At 50.8% G+C, this 25,871-nt stretch overlaps 1 protein-coding gene across 1 annotated transcript in view; it reads left to right on the top strand.

Moving 5' to 3' along the window:
- Positions 1-25,871, top strand: part of Fstl4 (follistatin like 4) — a 525,946-nt gene that overhangs the window by 173,040 nt on the left and 327,035 nt on the right. Inside the window, exons 13-14 of the mRNA XM_019209874.2 lie at positions 124-296; positions 6,517-6,652. Of these exons, the coding sequence (XP_019065419.1) occupies positions 6,527-6,652 (126 nt within the window). The 5' untranslated portion in view covers positions 124-296; positions 6,517-6,526. The remainder of the gene's footprint in view (positions 1-123; positions 297-6,516; positions 6,653-25,871) is intronic.

The raw sequence follows: 25,871 nt of genomic DNA, 5'->3' as shown, positions 1-25,871 counted from the left end.
GGTGCCTCGGGCCCCCTCGGGCCCCCTCGGGCCCGGAGTCGGTCCCGAAGCGACTTCCCCTCGCTAACTGTCCCCGGCACCGAGGAATGGCGCTTCTGCAGCCTCTTCTTCGCTCCCCTCTAGGTGTCGCTTCCGCCGAGGTTTCGGAAGAGTGAAGAGCAGCGCCAGTAGCTTTCTTCCCCTTCCTTAGTAAATCTGATGCACCAGGAATTGTACTTGGCGGAGCCCTGAGAGACCAGCGGCCGTCCACGTTCTCCAGGCCAAACATAAACAGAATTTCAGTCGGAGGCAGCAAGGTAACTGCTAGCCAAAATGTACACCGAAATTCTCCCCATACTCTGTGTGTGTGTGTGTGTGTGTGTGTGTGTGTGTGTGTGTGTGTGAGAGAGAGAGAGAGAGAGAGAGAGAGAGAGAGAGAGAGAGAGAGATCCAGAAAAAATTAGGACTTCTCTAGAAGGTCCCAAGTTCTCTTCCAACCGAACCAGCCTTTAGGGAGGCCAGAGATGGTTTTTAACAGTCTTCCTAACCCCAGGATGGGACAGTTTATGTGCTTGCCTGACCTGGGCAGTGAGCTAGGCAGGATTCACCAGGGAGGGGCAGCAGCTCAAACCCAACTCCCCAGGGGCTGCTCTGCTTCTCACCCTGGTCCTGAGAGGGGCGCTGCAGTGTCCCCAGCGTAGTGTTATCCTTCTTCCTCCCATGCAGGGCCAGGCACATGCCATTCGCTCCCAAGACTTCAGACTGAGCCAGCGGTCACGCAAGAAAACAATCCACATGCTGTCATGTACTAAGACTTGTCCCACTGGCTTTGTTCCCTCTGAGAATTTTTTTGTCACCCTCAATTTTTGTTAATTCCAGGAAGCTCACCCCATCCCCCGCAGGGCTGGTTTGTTCTGCTGGGCCTTGAGAGAGTGTAACCCTCTGGCCACGCCAGTGGGAGGCTGGTCTCCTACACTGACCCTCCCTGGTGTTCTCCTCCTCCTGAGGACTGCAAGACTCTAACAAGTGACTGCGTGCTGTGGTCTTTTGTTTGATTTAGCACAGTCCAGGGCCTGGCATCCGATAGCCAGGACTTCAGAAAATCTACCTAGTTCCTACCTTGTCTGTCCTGGGATACTTTGCTTCTGTGTGGTCAATCATGGACTTGCTAACTTCATGAAATTCCAGGAGCATATCTTTCCTTACATGTTCTGCCTCTTAATGTATGACACGAGGCATAGAATGTCAAATGAAATAAAATTACCTCAAAGAAATGTGGTACAAAAGCATTATATTCTGCAGGTTGGAAGGATAAGTAAGGGGTACTGGAAGCACAGGTGTGGTGTGTTAAACTTTGTGGTAAATAGGAGCATCCATATTATATATAGAAAGATGTACGCCACTGCTGTATCAATGTTGGAAAAGGCAGAGTAGGGCCGGGGATTTAGCTCAGTGGTTCGGTGGCCTGCCTTGCAAGCACAAAGACCCGAGTTCAATCCCTGGTACCAAAAAAAAAAGAAAGAAAGAAAAGGCAGAGTAGATCATTCATAGCAAATGCAGTTGAACTTCATTGTAGCTTGCTGCAAGATTGACCTCATATATTTTCATGACTGTTTCCCCCAGGTTGGCATTTTAGGGACTCTCTGAGGAAATCTGAACCATTTTCTTTTTTCCTAAAACACCCATAAATTAGAATCAGGGTCCTAATTGTTTCAGAAGAAATGGCCCTCTAGGTTCCTGGTCTGGGGTCCTCGATATGGCACGCCCTGCTCTCCTGTGCCCTTAACCCTGGGTGGACGTGCGGAAGAGGGGCGCTGTGTTTGGATGCTTCCCTGTGACCTCTGATCACCAGCCTGCCGTGTTGTGTGCAATGCAGCCCACTTAGAGGGGTTTGCGAGAACAGAAAGTTTTTCGGTGAGGAGGGTTAGGCATTCGAGACCTTGGGATCACCAGATCACAAATCGGACTGTTCTCTGAAGATGCCAGATGGTGTCCCTCGGTTCTCCCACTCCATCTGTGACTTCTAGTCCTTTTGACTCCAGAGAAAGCCACTTCTCTGTGGCTGATGCAGACGACTGGTCTGGTGTTGTCTGTGTGTTCTGGCAAATAAGCCGAGAGAGAGAATTGGTAAACAAGGCCCTCAAAGCTCTGAGAGCCAGAATCCCACTCCTCCCAACAGAGCTGCTTCTGGCATAGAAAAGAGAGGCCCTAACTACGTCCTACTTCTCCTGGCCTCTGACCACTGGTATATGTTCTGTGGGTGTGGCAGATTTGGGAATTTTCATTTTAATACCTGTATCTCCCTAACGTTTGCATTTCTGTGTCACGCTTTTCTAACTCTCTTCAAAAAAACAAGTTGGTATTTGCAGTGTTATATTATACTTATTTGTACTGGCTATGTAATTTTGAATATGAAAAAGAACAACACCAATATCAGCTTATTTTATAACACCAGAAACTTCTGGTTTTCACAAGGAGAGGGTAGGCAACCTGGTGAGGGCTTCTTCAGCACTGAAAAGAGCAAACTGTCTAAACAGAGATGACAAACCTATGCTCTATCTGCCCAGGTACCAGCGGCTGGAGCTTTAGTCCAGGTCTGGCCACTGACTTAGCTTCACATCTTAGGTTTACAGCCTCTGGTGTCCTCTGCATGCAGCAGCCAGACTAACACCTGCTTCTCCTGGCTGTGGGGGAGTCGTGGGGCTCGTGTGGGAAGCCACAGAGGAAGTGGCGAAGCACCTGGCTTTAGAGGGTGTCTTAACTATTAAATAATTGTACTTCCCAAGTTGTTTGGAAGAAAGGTAGTCCCAACTCTGTGGGGAATCCCGAGTATGTTAGTAGTCAATGCTAAAGACTTCAGGTAGGGCTGAATAAATCTTCTAAATCTAACTTAATCTCAAAAGGAGCCCCAGGTTGGAAGAGTTGGTGAATGCAGGACAATGCACTCCTGGTTCTTTTATGAAGGGCTTCGTCTGTTTCCTCCTCTGGGGGCCAGTAGGGCGATTTGAATTTGAGGAGTAATTAGCTTGGTAGCAGATCCACTTCCCCGAAGTGATGTGTGCTCCCCATGAGCCCAGGGACACTTTCGCTGCCTGGAGTTCTGTGCAGTCTTTCCTGACTTTTTTAACCATATGTTTTTTTTGTTTTTTTTTCTTGACCCATAAATAGAGAAGCAAAGAGGGTGGCAGAGGAGAATGTGCTGAGGAGTCTCCTGGGGTGGGGTGCAGGACAGTGACAGTTTAGCTCCTCTTTCTCATTCCCTTGGAGCCCTTACAGCTGTGGGAGTTGGGCTCTCAGCAGCTTTCAGAGGAAGGGGAGACCCGGGGTTCTGGCTTTTCTCTATGCCTATTTCCCCATTGCCTGAAAGACAGCTATTTACCAAGATAAAGCACTGCTAAGGCTCAAGAGGATGAGATAAGGGTTAAGGGCATAGATGATGGTTCCCCCACCAGGCTTGGAGTCTCACCTCTGTTACTTGTGTGCCTCGTGGCCTTGGTGGGATCCAAAACCTCTCTGTCACCCTGTTCCCTTTGCCACCTGATGAGGGGATACTCATGGCCTTCCTCATAGAGTGGGAAAATGAGGATTATGAGTTAGCAAAGCCTTCAGAAAGTCTGACACTTAGTAATTGCTTTGTGTTGGCCAAATAGACAGTGTCTATTTAGTTATTAGACAGATCATCGAAATTGATTTAGATCCAATATTAATTCTTTTTTATGAACTGGACTGTCATAAAGCTTGAGTTGTAAATTTTTAGGCTGTTGCTGCTGTAGATGTAATGAATTGTCAGTCATCATGAGTATAAAGTGACATGTAAGACACTGTAAATGAAATCAGACCTATAGTGGTGGCCAAACAGCACTCAGTTTTACAAAGAACCTGTTCAGGATTATTTCATGAGGTGGCCTGGTTCACATATTTCCCTGTCTTCAAAGAATTCTTTTGGGGAGCTGTGTGCTGAGGGTCTAACCCAGTACCTTCACACTGAGCTGCCTTGTCAGTCCTTTTAAAATTTTTATTTTTTTTAAGTGCGACAGGGTCTCACTGAGTCACCAAGTTGCCCTTGCTGGGCTAGAGTTTGTGATCCTCCAGGCTTGGTCTCCCACAGTGTTGGCGTTGCAGGTGTGCACCAGCAGCCTGGCTCAAATAAGGAATAAAAGTGATGTAAAACCAATGGCAACCCCAGGAGCAGCAGGGCTGGAGCTCATACACGCCATTAATGCCAGCACTCTGGAGATACCTCTTAAATGGAGTGAGTCGGTGCTTGCCAAAATCACATTTGAAATGAAGGGATCTTATTTTGGTGCCATCTGTGAATAATAAAACAGAAGATAGAATTGGTCTTAGAGTACTCGTCAGATTGAAAATGAAATGCTAGATTTGGGGACTTGTGTTTTTCATAACTCTAAAAATTGATGTCTGTACATTAACAAGAATGAATTTTGATTATCTCACTGTTTTTGGTTTATTTGGGCCAGGAGGCATGAAAAAGGAAGAACACAGACCTTTAATATGTGTGCTTATTCCACAAGCCATATTTGGTTCTAGATAAGTAGGGAAAAATCCATATTGCAATAGGAAGCTATGTCTTTCTAGTTCAGTCTCGAATTACTATGGCTGGCTCTTAAAATTCCAAAAACCCATTAGCCGCTTTCTGCAGTCTCTGGAAAGTGGCTCTGTGTTCAGAAGAGGATAATTTATGGGGAAGAGGGAGTTGCCCTACTTATTTTTAGAAAAAAACAGTTGCAATCTGGGAAAGATGATGGTTTTATTCTTGTTCAGTCCTGAATGTGATTTTTTTTTAACCGTACTCCTCCTCATCCCTGTAAGAACTCACCCACCCTAGCGAGAGCCCTGGATCTGGGGTGCAGAGTAGGGTGGCTGCTGTCAGTACTGCAGGCCTCACCTGCTGGCAGCTGAGGCTCCACTGTTCTTCTCCACTCTGCCATCTTTGAGGTGCAGAGCGAGAGCTGAGGCTGTAACCTTCGGATTATCTCTCCTGCCCACCTGGACGGCCCCCCCAACCCCACCCCACCGCACCCCACCCGACCCCTTAGCTCCACTTTGCTGGCAGATGCCAAAGCTGAAGAAACAGATGTAGGATCGGGGCCTCCGGACTCTTTTTCAAACAAAGAGACAGCTTCTCTTAAAAGATGACCTTTCCTTATGACCCTGCCGTTTCTATAGCCCCTGCTGTACACCCACACCTTTTGGTCTGACTTCTCCCTGTGGGCATTTGTGTCTCAAGCTGGAGCCCAAAGCAAACGTGAAGAGGCAGCTCTGTGTGGGTGTGGCAGGCAGCCCGGGGAAGCCTGGGCTGTGGCAGGAGTGGCTGATTACAGTCTGGCTAGCGTGGGGGGCTCCCAAATGTTGCCGATTACGGACTTGAGCTGGGGTGCACCCCTGAAGCTGCAAAGACCGTCCACTACCCACCTGTTTCTGACTTGGACACCTGTTCTGGGCCAGGTGGCCCTGGTTGCTGGCCTCCGAGGAGCTCTGTGTGGTTTCACACCCCCAGCCAGGATCGGGAAGCGGTGCGGACCGCATGTACTGAAGCACTCAGTTGTGTGGTGCGTGCAGATGTGGGCAGCCCCTAAAGGATCCCGGAGGGAGAGTCGTTGGTGCTGCGTGATGAGCTCTGTGAGGCTCACAGAGATGAGCACAGAGATGCAGTAGGGCTGGAATATGCCCACAGTGGAGATCTTTGATTTAAAACGTACACCTAGGGCTGGGATGTAGCTTTGTGGTCGAGCGCTTGCCTAGCATGAACAAGGCCCTGGGTTTGATCTCTAGCAAAAGCAGAATAGTCTCTGTCCTCGTGGTAGACATTTAAACGTTCGTTGTAGTCAACATTAGTTTTTCATCCATATAATTCTTTGATTACTTTGAGTTGCCCATTTCTTTTTTTTTTTTCTGGGAACTTAGACAATTATTTAAATTAAGTGAGTCCAAGAAAATACCTTAAAGTTATTGGAATTCTGTTGACTTTGGCTACTTGGGTTCTGCTTCAGCAATCACTGAAAATAAAAAAGACTTTATGATGCCATTTTTAAGCTCACTGTCTTGAAACTGGAATATAAGCCACAAAGCAGTTATCACAGATTTAACAGAATCCCTCTGCATTTCTGGACCACTAACAGTGTGCGCAGCCCTGAACGTTATCCCAGGGACTCAAGCCTGGACGTAGCTCCAGAGGTGCCCCAGCTGGCCTCCCCTGGCAGGTTCTTGTAGGTGCGGTGGCAGGTGGCATTTCGCCTGGGACTGTATGTAACTCCACATTTATAGGGTTCTTGCTTTACACCAGACACCATCTCCTTCAGTGCTGACGGCAACCTGGGAGGTAGCTCGTATTGCTCTCCTTTTGTGGACAAGTCAACTAAGGCTCCAAAGTCATGTAACTTCTCCAGAGGATGACGCTGGGGTTGGTGCTGGATTCTAAACTCAGGTTTACTGATTCTGAACACGCGTATATGCTCGTTGGGATGTGCTATGCACTTTGCAATGCTGAGTGCTGAGCGTTTGTCATTTTCTCAACAGACTCACCAAAATGAAACCAGGAGGCTTCTGGCTGCATCTCACACTGCTCGGGGTCTCCCTGCCTGCTGCGCTGGGATGGACAGATCCTGGAACCAGCAGAGGCCTGGACGTCAGTGGGGGGGAGTCGCAGGCGGAGGTATGGTCAAATAACTGCTGACGTGACCTTTCAAACTGATTGCTTTTCGATGGCACAGTATCTGATTTCCCTTCCACTTTTAGTTCAGATCCATTAGACCACCGTGTGAATTAAAATTGCACTTCTTTTGTGGAGGGGGACAAAAGGAGGCAGCACATATTGGTATGGACAGGAGGTCTATGTCATGATGCGAATAATGGCTCCAGAATCTCTCGGACGCTGAAAATGCATTCCCAAACCACACTCTAATGGCACACTTAGTCTTTCACAAAGACCCTCAAAAGAATGGCTGCACTGTATATTTAATAAGACAAAGAAAATGCAGCCGAACTGGGTGGAACACATCCATGCTAAGTAATGAAATATTTTAATTATAAAATATGTTTTAAAGGAGGTGGATGACTTTTCAGGTATCCAGATAAAAAGAACCAGGCTGAGAAGAGAGCTGGCAACTCAGGGCCCTAAGGGAGACTGCTTTAATGAACAGATAAGAATGATTAATGGCATGCTAGGTATATATAAATGCTTCTAAAGTAGTTAGAAAACGTGCTCTCACGTACCTCTCTGGAGGGTCTGGATGGACTGCTGCTTGCTTAGTGAACCCTGGTCCTAAGTACTGAAGGACTGCACCCCACCCCTGCTCACCGCTGTGGGCTCCAAGAATTTGAGGTTCATTGAGAATGCAGATTTGCTTTTTTTTTTTGCAGAAAATGCTTTGCATATGCTGACCCTTAAGAAGTGACTACACCCTTTCATTCAATCCACCTGGGATTTTCTCCATGCCATAGTGATGAATGCTAATTCTTATCTGGGGCTTCTCAGGCATCCACTGTCACACTACAAGCATGCCCATATGTCCTTTCTTCTCTACCTGCGTCCCATCCTGTGGGATGAGAAATAAAAATTACCTCAGAAAGTCAACATTCTCGGAGAGTGAACAACGACACATAGTATAAAGTAGGATTAATGCGTTATTTGCGCAAACGACACAAGTTCTCTTTCATTACTACTTAATTGTCATGCAATGCCAAACCTGCAAGCCTTAGTCTTTGGGGAGCCTCACAAGTAATTTAACGTGCATGCTTTTCCTGCTGGAGTTGGCGTGGGTGTGCTATTGTGGCCACATAATTAAATAGCAGCACTATCTCTGTCATCTTAATCCACAAAGGACACACCTTAACACTCCTGTGAAAGCCTCTGGTGGCAGACATGCTGGTGAGAGCAGCATTTCCCACGTGGGAAGGGTGTCGTCATTCCGCCCCTGCCCACACAAAGGGAGAATGGTCACTTAACGGCTCTCCATGCACTGCAGAATGTTTACTAGCAAGGCAAACAGGCAGACCTTCAGGTATGCTTAGACTTCTCGCTCTTGGGGCTTGTTGGCCCATGGTCTGAAATCACCCATTTCAATTATGATTCAAGCCAATTAAGGTAAGATTTTCCTGGCCGTAAAGTTAAGGTAAGTTGATGTTATGGAGGGCCCTCCTCCCTGCGCTGTTAGCGCCTCAATACCTTGCACGCCAGTGGGAACCCACAGGTGCTGCTCAGTGCCAGGAGGCAAAGCCCTTTGGCTTGGGGTTGCTTTGTCTCCTCTACCCCTCCCAGCTCTTGGCTCCCAAGTCCAGCAACTTGGCTGTTTCAGAAAGGGGACAGATGACTCTGCAGGATCTCAGTTGCAGGAATGGTTGCCCCATGGATCAGACTTCTTGGCTATGGCTTTTGTTTCGTCAGTGTTTTGACTTGTACTCTGCTTAGGTCCATGAAGAAAGAGATGGTGACCCTGCGTGGGGCAGGGTGCCCAGCGCAGTCTCCGTGATATTTGCCTCCTGAGAGCAGAATGTTTATCCTAAGGGACCCATTCACTGACCCATCACTCCATGCCCTGCCCCCCATGCCCTTACTCACGAGGGTCCTCCTGCCTGCCGTGTGGCCCTCCTCGCCACCTTTCTGTATCTCCCCTGCTCCAGGGTGCACTCTGGTTCTTACCTTTTCTCTAGAGCCGTCTTGGACACCTGCTCCTCTCTTCTTTGGAACTCTTGGTCCATCCATCTTTTCTTTTTTTTAATTTTAGCACATAGATGAAGCCTGTCTTACTTTTCTTCCTCTCCCTTGTAGTGCCTAATAATTTCATGAGCAAAACCGAAGCTCACTGTGTTTCTAAGTCAGTCGTGCTTGCTATCACATTCAGTCATGATGTCTTCCCCAGTGCTTTCAAGTTCGGCCTGAACCATCCAGCACTGAGGGGGTGGCTCAATGCTCTCCCCTAAAAACTGCCAGCAAATGGCAGGCCAGGCACACCTGCGTCCTTTCCGTACCCGACGCAATACTCGTGAGTCATCGTTTCTGGGTAGTTTCTTCTTTGAATGTAGCTATCAACATACCCACAACTCACAGTCCAAACCATATTAAAGCCTTTGGCAGTTTCCTCAGGCTATTTTATTTTCTGGAAGAATCAAAACCAACAGAATTTCTGAGATACTAAATAAGTCAGAAACCTTTCGCAGGAACTCAACAGTGAAATATTCTCTCTGTGTTTTCTTCCTGATTGTGGTATTTCACAAAATATTCATTATCATTTTTTAAAACCTCAGAAAGCATTTCTAAGATCTGACTTGCCTTTAAAGTTATTATGCCAATGACTTGAATGTCCTGAGGGTAAATAAGGATTAAATGGCCAATGGGCATGTGTTTGCATATTTTTAAAGCAATTTTAGCAAATGTGGATGTTATCAAATTATTGTTTTATGTATAAAGAGCGAAGTTAAGATAGCTTCAAGGAGTTAATCATTTTCTAGCTGTAGATAAAAAGAAACTTAGCTGGTTGGAGTGTCTCTTTAATAAGACTTGAGGAGCAGAACGTGGCCTAGCATGCTAATACAATTCCAGCGGACGCAGTGTACTAAGACTCTGAAATACTGTTATAATTTCCCCCTTTTCCTTATATTCTGGCCAAGATACATAGTTCATGGGCTGAGCATCCCTCACCTGTGACGTGTTAGCTATTGGCCACCAATGCCATACCTGGAAAGTTTCACCCGTGGCCTCATGGGATGGGTTGCCATTGAAACCGAGGGGCACTGCACCTCAGTTGTCACCCCGTGTGACGGTCTATGAGGAATAAATTGTGTTCGAAATTCGGTCCCATCTCCCAAATAGCTCACGTGTTTGTAAATAAAATCAACAACAGCAACAAAACGAATCTGAAACACTTTTGGTCCCAAGCACTTCAGCTAGAGACAGCCAACCTGCAGTAAAGTCAGTCTCGGTAGGATTTTCTGTTTTGGGGAATCAAGAAACCAGGGAGACCTGAGCAGAGAGGCCGGGGCTGTCACCACAGAGCCGTCCTGTTCTCCGGGCGGGCATTTGTGGGGCCCCCTCGGGGGCCACGGTCTGACGCAGGCCCTGGGTGCTGCGCTTGACTCATTCCTGATCTGGCACCTTTGTGTATTTTCCTTCCCTTTTCTTGAACGGCTCTTTCATGCTTGTGCTGTCATGCACCGCATGGCTGTCATGTAAGTGCTGGTGTTGCTCCCTTCCGTGGTTAGGCTCATTGCCTCAGGGCGCACAGACCAGAAGAATGGAGGTAGACACCTTGTGTTTTCAGTATTTGCAGAGTGAAAGCCAAGTCTTTGAGGAAAACACCAGGGCGGGTGGCCCCAGTGAACCCCAGCAGGACTACCCTTCTCTCTAGTCCCCACCAAGTGGCAGCTTGACCACTTGGCACAGGAGCGGGCCCCAGACACGCACGCCTGTCCTTGCCAGGTGGCTTTGAACCCCTGCCTTGGTGGGGCGTCCAGGAGTACTTGGACTGTTAGCCTGGGTGTTAATCTTTTCAAAAATACTTTGTCATTCCCACATATTGTACGGACTTTAAGGCAACACTCCCCGCAATTTCTAGCAAAGTTCTTCCTGGGACTCCTGTGCCAGTCCTTTGGTGTCTCTACACCCGCCTTGCCCTCCCTGTGTCTGTAGGCATGAAGAGAAGAAACTCCTCCTCCCTGTAAACAGAGAGAGGTCCAGGCTGGGTGCCCGGCGCGCTCCTCAGGCCCACCTGCAGCCCAGCCCCGTGTTGCTCATGTGGATTTCTGCCCTGTCACCATCCTAAGCTCTTAGCAGCATGGGCTCCAGCACTGCACTTGCTTTCAAAGGTGTTGAGACTCTAGGTGGTCTCCTGGCACAAGGTGCACGACCATGGGTTACCTGTGGCACCTGTTTCAGAAGGACCCATGGGTCTATGCAGGCGCAGTGCTCTAGGGGACCGGGGCCCTCAGCCCTTGATGATGGCTCTCTCCAGAGCAGTCTCCAAAGGAATGCTCAGGACTGCCACCCTCCAGGCTCCAGCATACCCACTGCACACACGACGTCTGTGGTGGTGGCGTCTCGCCTCCCCTCTGCGCCCAAGCACTAGACAGACTGTTTGGGGACTGCCATGACTGGCCTGTGCTCTGTGTGTCCTTAGACAGGGGAGGCCACAGCCTGTGTTCCTGGTGTTCAGTGTTCCCTCTCTGTCCTTGCTCCTGCCAAGCTCTCGTACTCTGTACAGTTAGCAGATGGTGAACCCCTTGGTATTTTGAGGTCATATTTTTAACTGGACTTGAAAAGTTCTGTGACCCAGGAAAATGAGCATTTATGAGTTCACAGAAAACCATTATTTTTCTTCCTCTTAATTTAGCATTTACTCATCTATTTATGCTTCTGCTGCTAAATAATCTATACCGCTCTAGGAAGCTTCCCACCCTTGTAATCAGGACATCAGGCCTTGTGTTGTGAGTGGGGCCGTGATTTCCATTTTGGGGGAGCTGGCAGCCTTGGATCTGTGAAGCCCCAATCATCTGCTCAATTTATCCAGCATGACTTGTGGTTTATCGCTCTTGCTTCCCATTTAGAAAGAAACGAATGTCACATTGGTGTCAGGAGGACTCTGACAGGCCCCTCATGGGTGGGCCCTGCTTTCCTGTTCTGCCAAACCAGAGCCATCGTCCTTCTGCCTCTGTTACTGCGGTCTCTGCCCTGAGGCTCCTGGGCCTTGTCTCATCCCCAGTCACCGGGTTCAGAAATGGAGGGTGTGGGAGGACGTGGGTCTTGTGCTCTGAGCAGGTGCACCAGGAACCAGAGAGCTGGCGCACTAGTAGTGGTGTTGGTGTCGAGGGGAGGGAGCTTGGTGGCTGAGAAGTCGTCATCCGCCCAGCCTCACTTGTCTGATGGTGGCAGTGTGTCTTGGCCGAGGCCTTCCCTCCAGACAGGAAGGCATGGAGTGCCAGGGCCCAGTCTCTTCCCTGCCAGCAAGGGCAGCCTTGTTTCAATTCCAGTGAACAGGAGAAACAAAGAGAGCTGCTCCTGACTGGGGCGTGACGGTCTGTGTGGCTCAGGCCTTCTTCCTTCAACTGGAAGGTGTGTTTCAGCCTGCCTCTGCCTGGGAAGGGAGGTCGGAGTGGGTGGCAGGCTGGGTGCTGGGTGAATTCTCTTCCCTGGGAGCAGTTCTGAGAGCCATTGGACTAAGTATTTGGTGTCGCGACTAGAGATGGAGCCTTTGGTTTTCCTACTTCCTCTGTGTTCCAAGAGAGCCTGCGGTCTGAATGAGACCCTTCTAAGGCTGGTATCTCCCGCTCCGCTCAGAGTGCTCTGTGCTTCGGGGGCCTGAGTGCCTGGTGGTGGGGCCAGCCCTGGCCCGGCGACCTGATCGGGCAGCTCTTCAGGCTCTGAGGAGTGGCTGCTGCCCCCTTCCCTTCCTAATTAACCTTGTTAACTCTCTTCCTGTGGGTTCTGTTCCTAGTTTCTCCTCCAGGATATTTGTTGTGGCCTTTAAGCCTCCAGTTGGCCTTTGCTCTTCAGACTGGATTGTCTTGTTAAGAGCTCTCTGTGCTGCCCTCTGAGGTGTTCCCAGGCTGCCTTTGCCTCGGGATGCCCTCAGTCGGAGGTCTGGCGGTTCACATGTGCCTCTTCCCTTGCCAGCTGTGTGGCTGAGGCCACTTAGCCTCTCTGACCTCTAAGTTGCCAGGAGTACAAGGCAGCCACTCAAAGCCCCACTCTGAGAGTTGCCACCAGGACTAATTAAGATGGTTTATGTGTGGTGCCTGGGGCAGAGCGGTGCTCAGAGCGTGGCAGCCAGAGCTGTGCTTCTGTGTCTCTCACCTCAGAGCCCCGCCAAGATGCCTCCGCAGTACTGTGTGGCTCTCCTGCATCCAGGCCTGGCGCATGGAACTCATCTCTGTTGGTGTGGCTCTGCTGCAGGCAGCTCTTGGGTGGGAGGGACCTCTTCCCAGTGGACTGCACATCACGTGGGGCCTGGGCCTCCAGGAGAAACGGATACACAGTAGGATGTTCACATATTTTTCTAATAAGTGAATAAATCAGCCATCCATTATCATTTACTTGGGCATCATGCAGGGCTTAGCCAAGGTGTCTTGGGTTTGCGAGGAATTCCAGGGGAAGATTTCCTGATTGCCTCCTGGCTTCTGCTTGTAGCAGAATCCCTGTCATACCTCCTAGTCTTCCAACATCCTTACCAAACCGGTAGAGGCCGAGAGAGCCCTATGGGCCATGCGTGGGAATGGAGTGGCAGCCCCGCGCAGGTGCCGTTCTCTGGAGTGGTCCACGGGGCCCTTCTGGCTTTGGCTGTCCCTTCTGCTGAGAGGCCAGCCTCACCATGGCGGGCAACCTGACCTTCAGCGGGAGCACTGATCCAGAGAGTGGAATGTCGCTCTAACAAATGCTGAACTCTCCCTGTGCTTGGAATCTTGAGGCCCAGGGGAAATAGCCTGTGACTCCTTGGCAGGTGCTGGTTGCCAGCTGTCCCTGCAGACAGAAGGGAGGGGTGAGGGTGCTGGGAACCGAACTTCTCTATTGGAATTTCGGTTAATAGGTGTAAGAGTCCCGATGGCTTTTCCTGACACTCATCTTAAAACAGTTAGATCAAAAGCTTGTGTGAACCCTGCTGTCATTTAAAGCTTGCTTCTTTAAAGAAAGCAGAACCACTCTTTCTATTCTCCTTCTAACCTTACATTTCAAGCATGCACCAAAGTCTCTGTAGAAAAGTCATCCACGTCTGTGGCCCTGCGGCCTCTGGAGTATGCATTCCTGCAGAGAAACTTTCACGTGAGATGATGCAGGTGTTGCTTGGGAGTGGCCTGAGGGCGAATGCAGTGGCTGGAGTGCCTCTGAAATATGCCTGCTGCTTCCTCCGCTCCGCTTCCTGTCGGGTTGTCATGTATGCTGCTGCCTTCACATTAGCATGTGGCTGTGAAGGGTGGGCATCTCTGCTGTGCACTTGGGTGTGCATGGCTGGCGGTACCACTGAGGGTCCTGTCTCTGTGTCCTAGAGAAGAACTTCTGGTTTGCCCTCTCTTCCACCTGCCTGCATGGGTCTCTGAGCCCTGAGCTGCTCTGGACAACTGGGGAGACCTAGTGACCGAGATCAATTCTGAACATCTGGCTGTGTGCTCCACCCTGTGCTAAGCTTAGCCAAGTGGTTAAAGACAAGTGGCATTCGTGACTCCATCCTGGGAGCTTGGAGGCCACTGGGGTGTCAGAAGTGGGGCGTGGCTGGTGGAAAGGAGAAATCGCTGTTACAGAATGGATTCAGAATTAGCAGAAGGATTAAACAACTATGCTAATGATCTTTTCTCGCATAGAATGGATAGAATGACTAAATTAAGTGCTCACCTTTAGCCTACAGAGAATCAGGGCTATTTACTGAGTAATAAAGGAGGAAGTAGCCCCTAGGCCCCTGCAGAGGATGTCCCCACAGTCCCGAGGGAGCCCTACTCAAGGCAGAGCTCTAACGCCACAGGTCTGTCCCATCCTGGCCTCGGCTCAGCTGTGCTGAGATCCCCAGAGGGTGTCTGGGGGAAGCTGGCATCGTTGAGCGGCAGCTGCGTAGGATGGACAGAGTGCTGAGCACAGCAGCTCCGTCAGTATCTGTGGTCCCTTCTGTCGCCCCCACCCTGCACTTGCCTCCAGGGGCTGTTCCCCTCTGGGCCCTTGCCCCTCAGGTGCTTCTGCCACATATGTCTGTGTCCCCCTTATTGGCTCAGTGATTTCCAAGTCCCCTTGAGGCTTGGGCTGCTGGTGGGGAGGGGCGGCTGCTTATTCCTGCTATTTCATCTTGCTTAGGGTTCCGCAGTGTCCCAGGGTTGTCCCAGAGGTCATAGCCCTTGCTGTACCATCCCACTGTGAGCCAGGTGTCTGTCCTGGTCTGCTTGGTCATAGCCAGCGGCTCAGTAATTCTTAGGCATGGAAGTACTTCGAAGGCCATGCTGACTAGAACAGAATTATGCATGATTCATTATACACTCTAGGTGAAAATATATGGAGAAATTAAATGTAAATGCTCTCAAATGACTGTTCTTGTATTTTAAGTGAAGATGGCCATGAGCTCTATTCTGCAGGAAGTTTATGTCCATGGGCTGATAGCTCATCCTCAGATTATGAGAAAGGAAAAAGCACAATCCTAGAGCTTTAAGAAGTCAACTCTGTACTCGTGCCTGGTGGACCACGAAGACAGTGTTTAGTGTGTTTTGTTACAGAATGGGCCAAACGATGGGAGAAACGAGAGTGTGGTGCAGAGGCGCTGGCAGGGATGGGATCCCAGAGGACCCACTTGGAGGCTGCGATCTGGTTGGACAGAGTGTTCGTGGGAGGAGGAGGAACGTGCCAGGCGTATGTGTGGGGTGTACCGGGAGCAGGCCTACTGGGCGGGGTGTGGAGAGAAGATATGGTCGGAGTGGACAGATGACTTTATTGTCTAGGTGACCCATCACGGATCCTTGGTGGCCAGAGGTACCGTCCCCTTTGTCATTGTTTAACTTTAAAATCCCCCCGAAGTCTCATGTGTCCAAAGGAGAGTGGGTCATGAGAACTCGGACTTCTGGTAGATTGACCCGCTGCTGGCAGGTAGTGTGATGGCGTTCCTGGGAGCGAGGGAAGCAGGAGCGGCCCAGCCGGCCACAGTGGATCGTGGGGCCGTGGCCTTGGGGGCGTCTCTGTGCCCCACCCTGTGCTTCTGGTTGTTTCCCTCTCTGCTTCCTGGCTGCCATGAGGTGAGCAGCTTCCCTCTGCCAAGCCCTTCGCCAGGATGTTTCTGCCTTGCCATGGGCCTAAAGCAATGGAAACCACATGGCTCCCACTGAAACCACCCAAGTTACTTTTCTCGCAGTGACAAAAAGCTAACACCACCTGCTGAGATGCTGGTGCACAGAGAAGGGTTACCAGGAGGCCCCAGGCACTGTCCTGGAACTAACCGCAGGAGGCACAAGGGCTGGGGGCTAGAGGTGCAGGGTCTGGTTTCTCTCTCCCTCCCTCTGAGCCACATCCTCTCCCTCCACCTTTTCTCTTCTGCCTGTTTTCTGTAGAGATGGACTTTCCACACAACCCTGATGCAGGTCCTGCTGCCCAGCCTCGTTGACCCGTGTCAGCCTGTGGCTGTGGCCCTGCCTCCCCTGAATCTCAGCTCTGGGCACTTAGCTCCCTCACTAGAGGTCTGTTCTGCGCATCCAGACTCTCCCGGGTGAGACCCTCGCTAGCTGGGGAAGTGGCAGCCTGCGTCAGCTGCCTGTGGCTGAGGCCGAGTCCTGACCTGTGTGACAGCTCTGAGAAGAACACCAGTGCAGGGAAAAGCTGTTCTGGGGAAGGGTGAGGGAGACCACTGTAGGGGAGGACAGCTGTAGTGCTGAGGAGCGAGTCCCAAGCCTCCTGGAAAGCTCTAAAAGAAGCAGGGCTGACTAGGCATTGTAGCACACTTGTGATCTTAACACCCGGGAGGCTAAGGCGGGGGAGTGAGTTCAAGCCTGGCCTTGGCAGCTTAGCAATTTAGCGAGAGCCTTTTTTAAATATTAAAAAGGGCTAGGACTGTACTTCAGGGTGATGTCCCTGAGTTCAATCCCTAGCGCTGGGGCGCGGGGCAAGCAGCAGCAGCATGAACTGAGTCCTTCAGGGCCCGGCAGTTATGGAGTGTGTTTCTAAGCTGCAGTGGGCGAGCGCTCAGGCAGAAATGCCCGCGCGGTGGCTTGTGTCTCTGCCTGCCCACTTCTCTGTCCCTGCCTCACTGGCTCCCTCACCTCAGCAACCTGGCTGGTCTGCGGCCGGGCGGTTCAGAGGCCCGACTTCCCGCGGATACCGCAGAGAACAGCCTAGGCCCAGGCTTTCCAGACTGCTGCATCTCTCCAGTCTCCATCGGCCCTCCCCCCGTCCTGGGCCTGTGCTCCTGGCTCCGTGCGGATGTGTTCCCCATGGAGCAGGCCCAGTGCAGCAGTGTCTGAAGCAGGGCCTCATGGAAGCTAGTGAGGTCATGAGCGCTCTCCCCTCGTGAGTAGACTTATGCTCCCTACAGAAGGGCTGGCAGCTGTGGCTGGCTCTGTTGTGCCCTTGCGCCCTGCTTGGCTCCCTCCTCCTGGAGTGATGTAGTGAGAAGGCAAGGCCCCGTCCAGGTGCCCGCTGCTCCGCCCCGACTGCCCAGCCCCTGCAGTGTGTCACTTTTCGGTGTGAATTACCCAGTCTCGGGTGTTCTCTTGCAGCCACACAGTGGCCTGAGGTAATTTGTGTGCACAGCCTATGAAACTGACTAAAAGAAGGAGCAACTCTGGGGTTCCGATACAGCCGTGTGATCCTGGGATGTAGGGCGGCCTCTTGTTGTGGCTGAGGTCCAGTTGGCCTTGTCACGGCTCCACCACGTGTGTCTTCGAGTTTCAAACCTGGTGGCTTCCAGCAGCAGCGTGGCCCTTGAGCCACGGGGGTAAGGAGGCCAGTCAGCTGGGAAGCAGGGCGGGAGAGAGGCTCAGCTCCGCTGCCAGCAAGGTGCGAAGACTTCTCACATCAGAAACTGGGTTTTTGCCATGGTGCCTGTGTCTGCTTATCCAGAAGTACGAGTGGGAACCAGGGCCACCTGCGGGTGCGGGGAAGGATAGGGAGGGTGACAAGGCAGCGGCCTGTGGAGCTCGGGGCTGGGGCTGACTGGCTCGTCTCACTTACCTTTCTCTTATGGGAAGAAGGAGGGATTGCTGATAGGGTGCTCATTCCCAGCACAGAATTCTTTGAGTTTCATGGCTGTCGATGAAAACAGCCACTGCTGCGTCAGCGCTCCAAGTGGATGACCCCAATGGCTTCTCAGAAGCCTCTGTGAGATGCTGCAAATCTTCACACAGACCCAGGGAGGCTGAGGCTTGGAGCTGGTGTGCAGTGTGGGCCGTCTCCCCTGTACTAGGCAGGGAGCAGCGATTGCACCTGGCCTCCTGTCTAGTCGGTGCTCCTGGCCACAGCCCCACACTGTTACCCTCAGGACAGCTGGTGACAGCGAGCTTCAAAGGCCCATGCAGGTGACTTCATAGCAAAGAGGGCATCTCCACCTCTTGGGGGCGGCAGAGCCCCCTCCTGGGGCCTGGCTGGGTGGAGCCTCTTGCCCTTCCCCCTGGGAACTGCTGTGTTCTACCCTTTGCTTTTGTCTTCTCCCGTCATGAGGAAGGGGCTGCTGGGCAGCTGCTGGAGCCAGAGAATGAACACTCCTTCACATCTCCTTGCTCTTCTCCAAGGGTGCTGGTAGGGACTTGGCAGCCGATGCCCTCAAGGAAGGCAGCACCCAGCCGGCCAGACCTTCACTCTCCAGCCAAGCAGTGACACAGCGTGCTCTCTGCACTTTCCTCCCTTCGGTTCTCACAGCCGTCCCTTTGTTTCTGTGGTACTGGGGGTTGAAGCTAAGACTGCAATTGCTAGGAAAGTGCTGTGCCCCTGAGCTGCACCCCCGTTCTTGATCTGTCTCCATCCATCCATCCATCCATCTATCCATCCATCCACGCAGGGTCCCACTAACTTGCCCAGGCTGCCCTGGAATTTGTGATCCTCCTGCTTCAGCCTCCCAAGTAGCCGGGATTATAGATGTGTGCCACTGTGTGACTTCACAGCTATTTTATAGGTACTACACCCAATCTCACCTGAGGATGGAGTCCACAGAGGAGAGGCTGGGGGAAGAGTTGTCATTCATCCCTGAGATGCGCGAACGGGGCCAGGGACTAAGCAGCAACCCACACCATGCTGGCCCCTGGTGCCTCTCTTCCTGCTCTGTGGTAGAAGAAAATTGAAGAAGAGCCTTATAGTGCCTTGAAGGCTTTTTAATTAAATATAACTCATTTAATTTAAACTACTTTAACTTCTGTTTTTTTTTTTTAATATAAGTGTTACGGTGGCACAATGGAAGTGGCTTCCAGTCAAAGCACGGTGCGGAATGGTGTTTATCTCCCTGCACAAAAGCGTGTGGGAACCCACACCGGTTCTGTATTCAGCAATGGGCAGAGCTCCCCCTCCCCCAGGTCCCGGGAGGTGTGGCAGAGGTCCGAGAGAGTAGGTGGGGTCAGAGGTTGCCTGGGGCTGCGCTCGCCAACAGCACTGCTGTGGTGGCACTCACTGCCTTGTCTCCGGATACTGCTGTTTTGTTTTTGTTTTTTTTTTCCCCAGGGCGGCTGAGGTTTTACCCAGGACCTTTGTACCGAGCTGTATCCCCAGTCCTTTGTTTGTTTGTTGATGACTGATTGATTGATAAGTCATTGTGACAGGGTCTCACTAATTTATCTCACTAGCTGGCCTCCAATTTGCAATCCCCAGCCTCAGCCTCCCTCAGAGGGCGGGATGACAGGCGGGCACCACCATACCCAGTTCCACTGCGGATTCTGAATGCTGGTGCCAGGGAGGCAGGGAGGTGGCACTGGAGAAAAATGCCTGTGTTCTGGGCGGGAGGGACAGAACGGTCCCGGGCAGACGAAGTCATGCTCAGATGGAGTCAGTGCCGACCCATTGCCAGCCCCCTGAGGACCCTGCCTGCCTCCTCTGAGGCAGCAAAGCCTTTCCCCTGTCAGTCAGCCCTTTCCCGTCCCTGCTTTGTTTCTCCCCTGCCACTTCTCCCAGCGGGGTGTCGTGTGCATCATGGTTTGTTTGTTACCCGCCTCTCCACACGAGAGCAGAAGGATCTCCCTGGGACAGGATCGCGGCTGAGTTAAACTGCTCAGGAGACCCATGTGGAGCCTGCTGGGAGCCAGGCCAGGGGCTGAGTGTCCTGAGGAGAGAAGGTGGAGGATGAGAGGGAAATGTGTCTGTGAGCCCGAGGAAGAGAAAAGAGGTGCAGGGAGACGCTTGGGGAGCCAGAGGATCTGGAGAGAGGGACCTGTCTCTGAGCAGGATGGCAGCGTCCGGGGGGAATGCCGCAGCGAGTTGTCACATCCCCTCCGGGAAGCGGGAGCCGGTCCCAGACTTCCTGCGTGATCAGCCCACTCCAGTCCCTTACCTCCCCTCCGGCCCCCAGGCGGCCTTCCCCAGCTGGCTCGCCTTCTTCTCCTAGGTTTCCGCCAGGCCCGTCCTCCCCAGCGGGACCCTGCGACAGTGCCATCTCTAGGGCAGGGCACCTGTGTTGGTGACCCTCTCACTCCAAGTGCAGAAACAAGAATGGAAAACAGACTTGGACGTGAGAATCGGGATGCGGGGCAGCCTTTCTTCCTGTTTCGTGTGTCAGTTTCCCAGCCTCAGGTTCTTCTAAACCTCATCTTGGGCTTGCAGCTCTAATTTCATGTTAAGTAGGTCAGTGTTAAGCTGTGCTGTCTCTTGGATGGCACCTGGAGAAGATCGTGAGTAATTAGTGCCTCAGCTCTGCCCTGTCCTCTCCTGCGACACCTATCCTTGCTTCCGTCGCTCCTCCCCCAGACGCCTCCGAGGTGGCCCAGTTCCTAGGGAGCGTGGACTGCTGGCACAGAGGCACGACGACGGCAGAGGTGCTCACGTGGTGAGCAGGACAGCCGGGGGACGTGAAACTTCTCAGGGTGGGAGTGCGTTAGAGCGACTCGCTTATCTGGGAAAGGAAGAGCGTGGGCGGGGCGGTGACCGTCTGTGTCCGTGTCCCAGGAGCCTCACGTGAAACTCCCCACTACGCGTTATTCTTCTCAGGAGATCTTTACCTAATCTGACTTCTTCCTGGCCGTGAGGTGTGTGTAAGGGCTGGGACAGGGGTGGTGCTGAGCTTGGGGCTGTGGGCCAGAGTGACCGAGGCTCTGGGTGGAGAAGTTCTGCACGGGATGGCCAGTGTCTTGCCACGCCCTGCCCGTGTTGGAGAAAGTGACAGTGGAGGAGTAAAGTGGTCCCTTGGGCTGCTGAGTTCAAGCTTTGGATGCAAGGACGATGGCAGTCCTGTCCGCGGATCCCTCCTTCCTAGCGGAAGATGTGCGCCCTTTCCAAATCAAGGAGATCAGTAGTTCTTAATGGACTGGGGTATCGGAGCTGGGGCTGTGAGTGCCCCTTGGCCCGTGGTCTCTCAGTGCGGCTGTGTGCCGGCGATGGTGTTTAACGAGGTGGGGTGGTCAGGTGGTTATTGACGTCGATCCCATCAAATGCAGTTTAATGATTGCTCATTGCTTTGGCGGAATCGCTGTGGGAGACGGCCTTGAATTCAGAGCTAACTTTTCTTTAACTGTAAACAACTTACAAAACAAAGTTTTAAATGATATGTAGAACTTAAAATCGCTAAATCCTTATATTTTATTATTCACTTTTGCTTTGAGACAGAGTCTAACTGTGTAGCTCAGGCTAGCGTCACATTTAGGATCTTCCTGCCTCAGCCTCTGAGTGCTGGGAGTACAGTTAAATAGAAGGCACACAAAGCTTTCTCACTGTGCCTTTTGGATTTGGCCCCTAAATGTTGGCTAATCTCTCTCTCCCTCTCTCGCTCTGTCCCTGTCTCCCTGAGCACCCTGGCCCGACCTTCTCCCTTCAGCTCTGGAAGGCCTCGCCTGGCTGGGCTGCTTGGAATGCGTCAGGACTCTTGTGGATGCCACATTTCCTCAGCTGTCTAACTAAGCATCTTAAGGTTTCTCAGGGTTGGCTTCACCGCTCCCCCCTTGACTGACCTGTACCGCAGAAGGCCAGTGGACCAGGCCTACGCACATTTCCCCCTCACCCGAGCACTCCTAGAGGCTGTGCCACTGTTCCCTGCCAGGCAGGAGGTGAGCTCTGACCCTCTCCATTGTATAACATTTCACGGGAGCCAGTACCACCTTGTTTTCTTTTCATTTTTATGGGTGTGCACTGTAGTAATAATGGTTGTATTCTTTGTGGGCGTTGGTACCTGAGCATAACACCTCTTAGCTGTTTTTCCTTCCCTTCTGCTCCCCTACTTCTCCACTCCCTGTGTCTGCTGGGGCCCCTTCCCTTTGGCAAGGGATCCGTCTCCCTATTTCCTGTTATCTGTCTTTTGTTCCTCTCTTTATTTATGTTTTCGGTTTCTCCTCTAAGAGAAGCCATGCAGTATTCAAGCATGTGTGTCTGACTTATTTCACTTAACATTATGGTCTCAGAATGCATCCATTTTCCTACAAATGACAAAACCAAAGCCAAAAGTGCCACTCAACCCAGCTGTTCCCCTTGCAGGCACCCTGGAAGTGTTTGGAATTTTTCTGGAGCACTTGCTGAGGGCTCGACAGGATCAGAGCAGTCAGAGATGCCCAGCTTCTCCCCTCAAGGTCCGGGCTCCAGTCAGCCAGCTCTGAGCTTAGGGTTCATCCCCCACCCTTCCCCGTCCCTGGGGTTGTGAAGCCTCAGCCATGATGTGCTGGGAGATGTGACGGCCCAGGGATGTCCTGCCTCTGTCCCCGCCGTGCCCACGAGGCAGGGTGGCGTGCAGAGAGTGGGGGATGCTGTGCGTGGGAGCCTGTGATGGGCTTCGTGCCAATGAGGCGCTGCTTTATTTAGCTGTATTCTGTCAGCCCAAGTGCAGATTTTAATTGCAGAATGGTGTCTTGCTTGCAAAAATGGAAGTTGTTAGAGTGAAGTTTTAAAAATTCAGATGAATAAATGCAAAGATGGCAGGGAAGCTTGTTAAAGACGTATTGCTTTTAAGAGCCTCTCCGATAAGGAAAACTTAGAAGGTGAATGTCAGAATTTCAGTGCCGAGGAGGCCTGGCTGGTAGCAAGGTTTCCCTCTCCTTGCTGCGCAGTGGCTCTTGACTTGAACACTTTTATAAGCATATGCAGAGGTTGTGGCCTGAGGAACCCTGGAGCTGGGCTCCGCCTCAGCGCCTCTGTGGCTGGACGGAGGTGAGGGGCCAGGAAGCGGGCCCAGCGCCGCTGCAGTCCCGGCCTGTCCCGGCAGGCTGGGCTCCACACTCTCTTCCCACTGCATTGCTTTCTCTTCTGAGCGTGGGTGCTTTTGACTCCCCACTTTTCTAACCCTTGTGTCCAATGTTCTACCAGAAGTTGCTGCATCTCATGGCCGGAAACATGGGTGAGTGTGGGTGAGGAGTTGGGGCTGTGGTGTGGGAGAGGCGCCACTCCCTCCCCAAGCCTCGGCCTTATCCCCAAGATGGCACAGAAGGGCTCTGGGGATGGCACTCGAGGATCTTCATTCAGACTCTTTCAGCAGCTCTCAGATTTGTTTTTTTTTTTTTTTCCTTCCCTTGGAATTGAAAATCGGCAGCAGCTTTTTGGATTATGAAGAATATGACTCAGCACTCACATTATATTGATTCAAAATTAAAGATTATACCGATCAGCTGCACAGTAAGATCCAGCTTTATGGAATGGTAATTTTTTTACTTAAGTTCTTCTACAGTATAGTGGGAGATAATGGATTCAGGAAAGGTACGACGAGGGATAAAGCTGTTGTATTGTATTGGTTAAATGACATTTAAAATGATTTGGCTGTCAGATTTGCGGAAAGGTTATGAACAGTGAATGAAAAATCTAAAATTAATTCCCTACTTCTGGAAAGTGTGATTTATACCGTAATAAAATTAGATTTTTAGTTAAAGAAATTGAGTCATTAAGTAATGCCCGTGTGCTCACTCTCATTTATAACCATCTGGTTTGAAGCTTCTGCAGAAAATAACTTCTTCTTTAGGCAGTACATCCGGGCCTTGGTGTCATTTAAGTCGCTGGTTTCGTTCTGTGTACTTCTGTGACAGCACGTTGTAGGGTGTTGCTTTCGAAGACAGATTCTTGTTTCGCCTCAATAATTGAGGGAGCCACTGAACTAATTTACCTCCTCGAAGTGGCCTTAATGATGACAATGGCAGGCCTTTGAGGATGGTCGTCTCTGTTTCCTTTAACCGTTGCGGCTGATCTGTGAGGAGGTCATGTCTCTGCCTCTGTTGTACAAATGCATAATCTGAGGCGTGGGAAGATTAAATCGTCATCCAAGGTGGCAGAGACGTGCCTGGTGCGAACAGGCCCGAGTGCATCTGATTTCCGAGCTCTGACTCTCAATTCCTGTGTCCCCTCTCTTGAATATTTATTGATAACTCATGTTGAAGTGTAAGAGTGCGGGTTCGAACTTTAGAAGCATGGGGCTAGCCCTGGCTTCTCTCTCCTGTGATCTTCAGCAGGTGGCAGACTTGCTCTCAGCAAACCTTGGTCTGATTTCTCCTAGTCTGTTCTCTGCTGCTGTGACGGCATGCTCAAGGCCAAGTCATTTATAAAGAACAGAGCTTCGTTTCTTACAGTTCTGGAGTCTGGGAAGTCCAGTAACATGGCCTACTGCCGCGTCCGACCCGGCCACGAAGGGTGTCAAAGGGCGAGAAGGGTGCTCACAAGGTGCAAAAATCAAGCCAATCTCCTTGTTAGGAGCCCATTCCTCTACTAATGGACCCACGCCTGTGATAACACCCTGAGCCATGACCTAAACACTTCTTAAAGACCTCTGCTCTTCATACCCTCACGGTGGCATCTAAGTTTCAGCAGGCAGGGCTGGGGATTTGGCTCAGTGGTTCCCCCACCTGCCTCGAAAGCGCAAGACCCGAGTTTGATCCCCAGTACCAAAGAAGTAAGTTAAATGAATAAATAAATGTCAGCATGTGTTTTTGGAAGAGACTTTCTCACAAAAGCAGGAACTGTCCTCATTTATGCAGTAGGAACTGGGGTTTCTTCCCCTATTCACCAGCTTTCCTGCATTTACTCTTGGATAATTGGTCTTATTTTACTTTTCAATTTTTTATTGAGGCATATAGCATACATAGTAAAGTGCATATATCTTGGTTTTTGTTTTGTTTTGTTTTTTTGAGCCAGGGTCTCACTATGTTGTTGAGACTGACCTGGAACTCACCTTGCAGCCCAGGCTGATCTTGAACTCACAGCGATCCTCCTGCTTCAGCCTCCTGAGTGCTGGGATTACAGGTGTGCACCACCATGTCCGGCTTAAAGTGTGTATATCTTAAGTGTGAAGTGCCATTAATTACACAGTGAGCATCATTAAGGTCATAACATATGAGGTCAGAAACATTTCCAGCACCCTGGAATCCACTTGGTGCCGTAGTCATTCCTCTTCCAAAGGTTTCCATTCACCTATTGCCACAGATTGGTTCTGCTTCTATCTGAAATTTATAACAATGTATTTTTTTAATCCTAGGGATTGAACCCAGAACCTTTGCACTGAAGTACATACATCCTTAGCCCTTTAAAAATCTTTTTAAATTTTGAGACAGCCTCACTAAGTAGCTGAGTTGCCTGGGCTAGGGTAGAACTGGGAATTCTCCAGACCCACAGTACTGGGCTTACAGATGTGCACCCCGACACCTGTCTTAACAATGTAGTCTTAAAAACTGTGCTGTGTTGTGTTAGCCTTCATTTGTTGTACACACATTTTGGTGCTTACGTGAATGTACTTCTAATGGACGTTTACCTGCGAGTGGAATTGTTGGGTCAGGAAAGCAGAAAACGCAATAGCTATTTTAACACAATTTAATATTGGGAATTGGTTAAAGAGCTATTGAAGGATTAATGAGGCAGAAAAGGGCACATTGATGTCATTAAGCACAACAGCTGCAGGAAGAGGTTCTTGTCTCCGGGGGAAGTCTCACAAGCAAGGTCCTGCCGGGGCTGATGCCCTGAGAGCAGAAAGTTCTAATGCTCCATATTTTTGTAAATGTTTGCTATTCTCAAGTTTTCTAAAAAATGGGATCTATTCTGAGTTACACAAGAGGTGACTGAAAATATGGTGTGTGTTTAAATTTTTTAAAAAACTTATGACAGTAAAAGAGCCATTGCCATGAATGCCCCTGGCTTCACACGCCCCGTGGTTCTCACTCCTTTCTCGAGCAGGTTTGGAAGTCCTCTCGCATGTGTGTATTTCCAAGGTGTGATCAAAACAGTACCGCGAGTGCTGCGGCTGAGTGGCATCTCGTGGAAAGGCAAGTTTGTGAAAACAGGGTGAGGCCGCCTGCACCGGATTCACTGGGTCTTCTGGATCTTCCTTGGAGTCCAG

This window comes from Fukomys damarensis, unplaced genomic scaffold, assembly GCF_012274545.1.
Source record: "Fukomys damarensis isolate Sample0158 unplaced genomic scaffold, DMR_v1.0_HiC HiC_scaffold_9, whole genome shotgun sequence".
NCBI classification, from domain to species: Eukaryota; Metazoa; Chordata; class Mammalia; order Rodentia; family Bathyergidae; genus Fukomys; species Fukomys damarensis.
The sequence above is the reverse complement of the archived record's forward strand: the minus strand, read 5'-3'. Positions and strand labels throughout refer to the sequence as shown.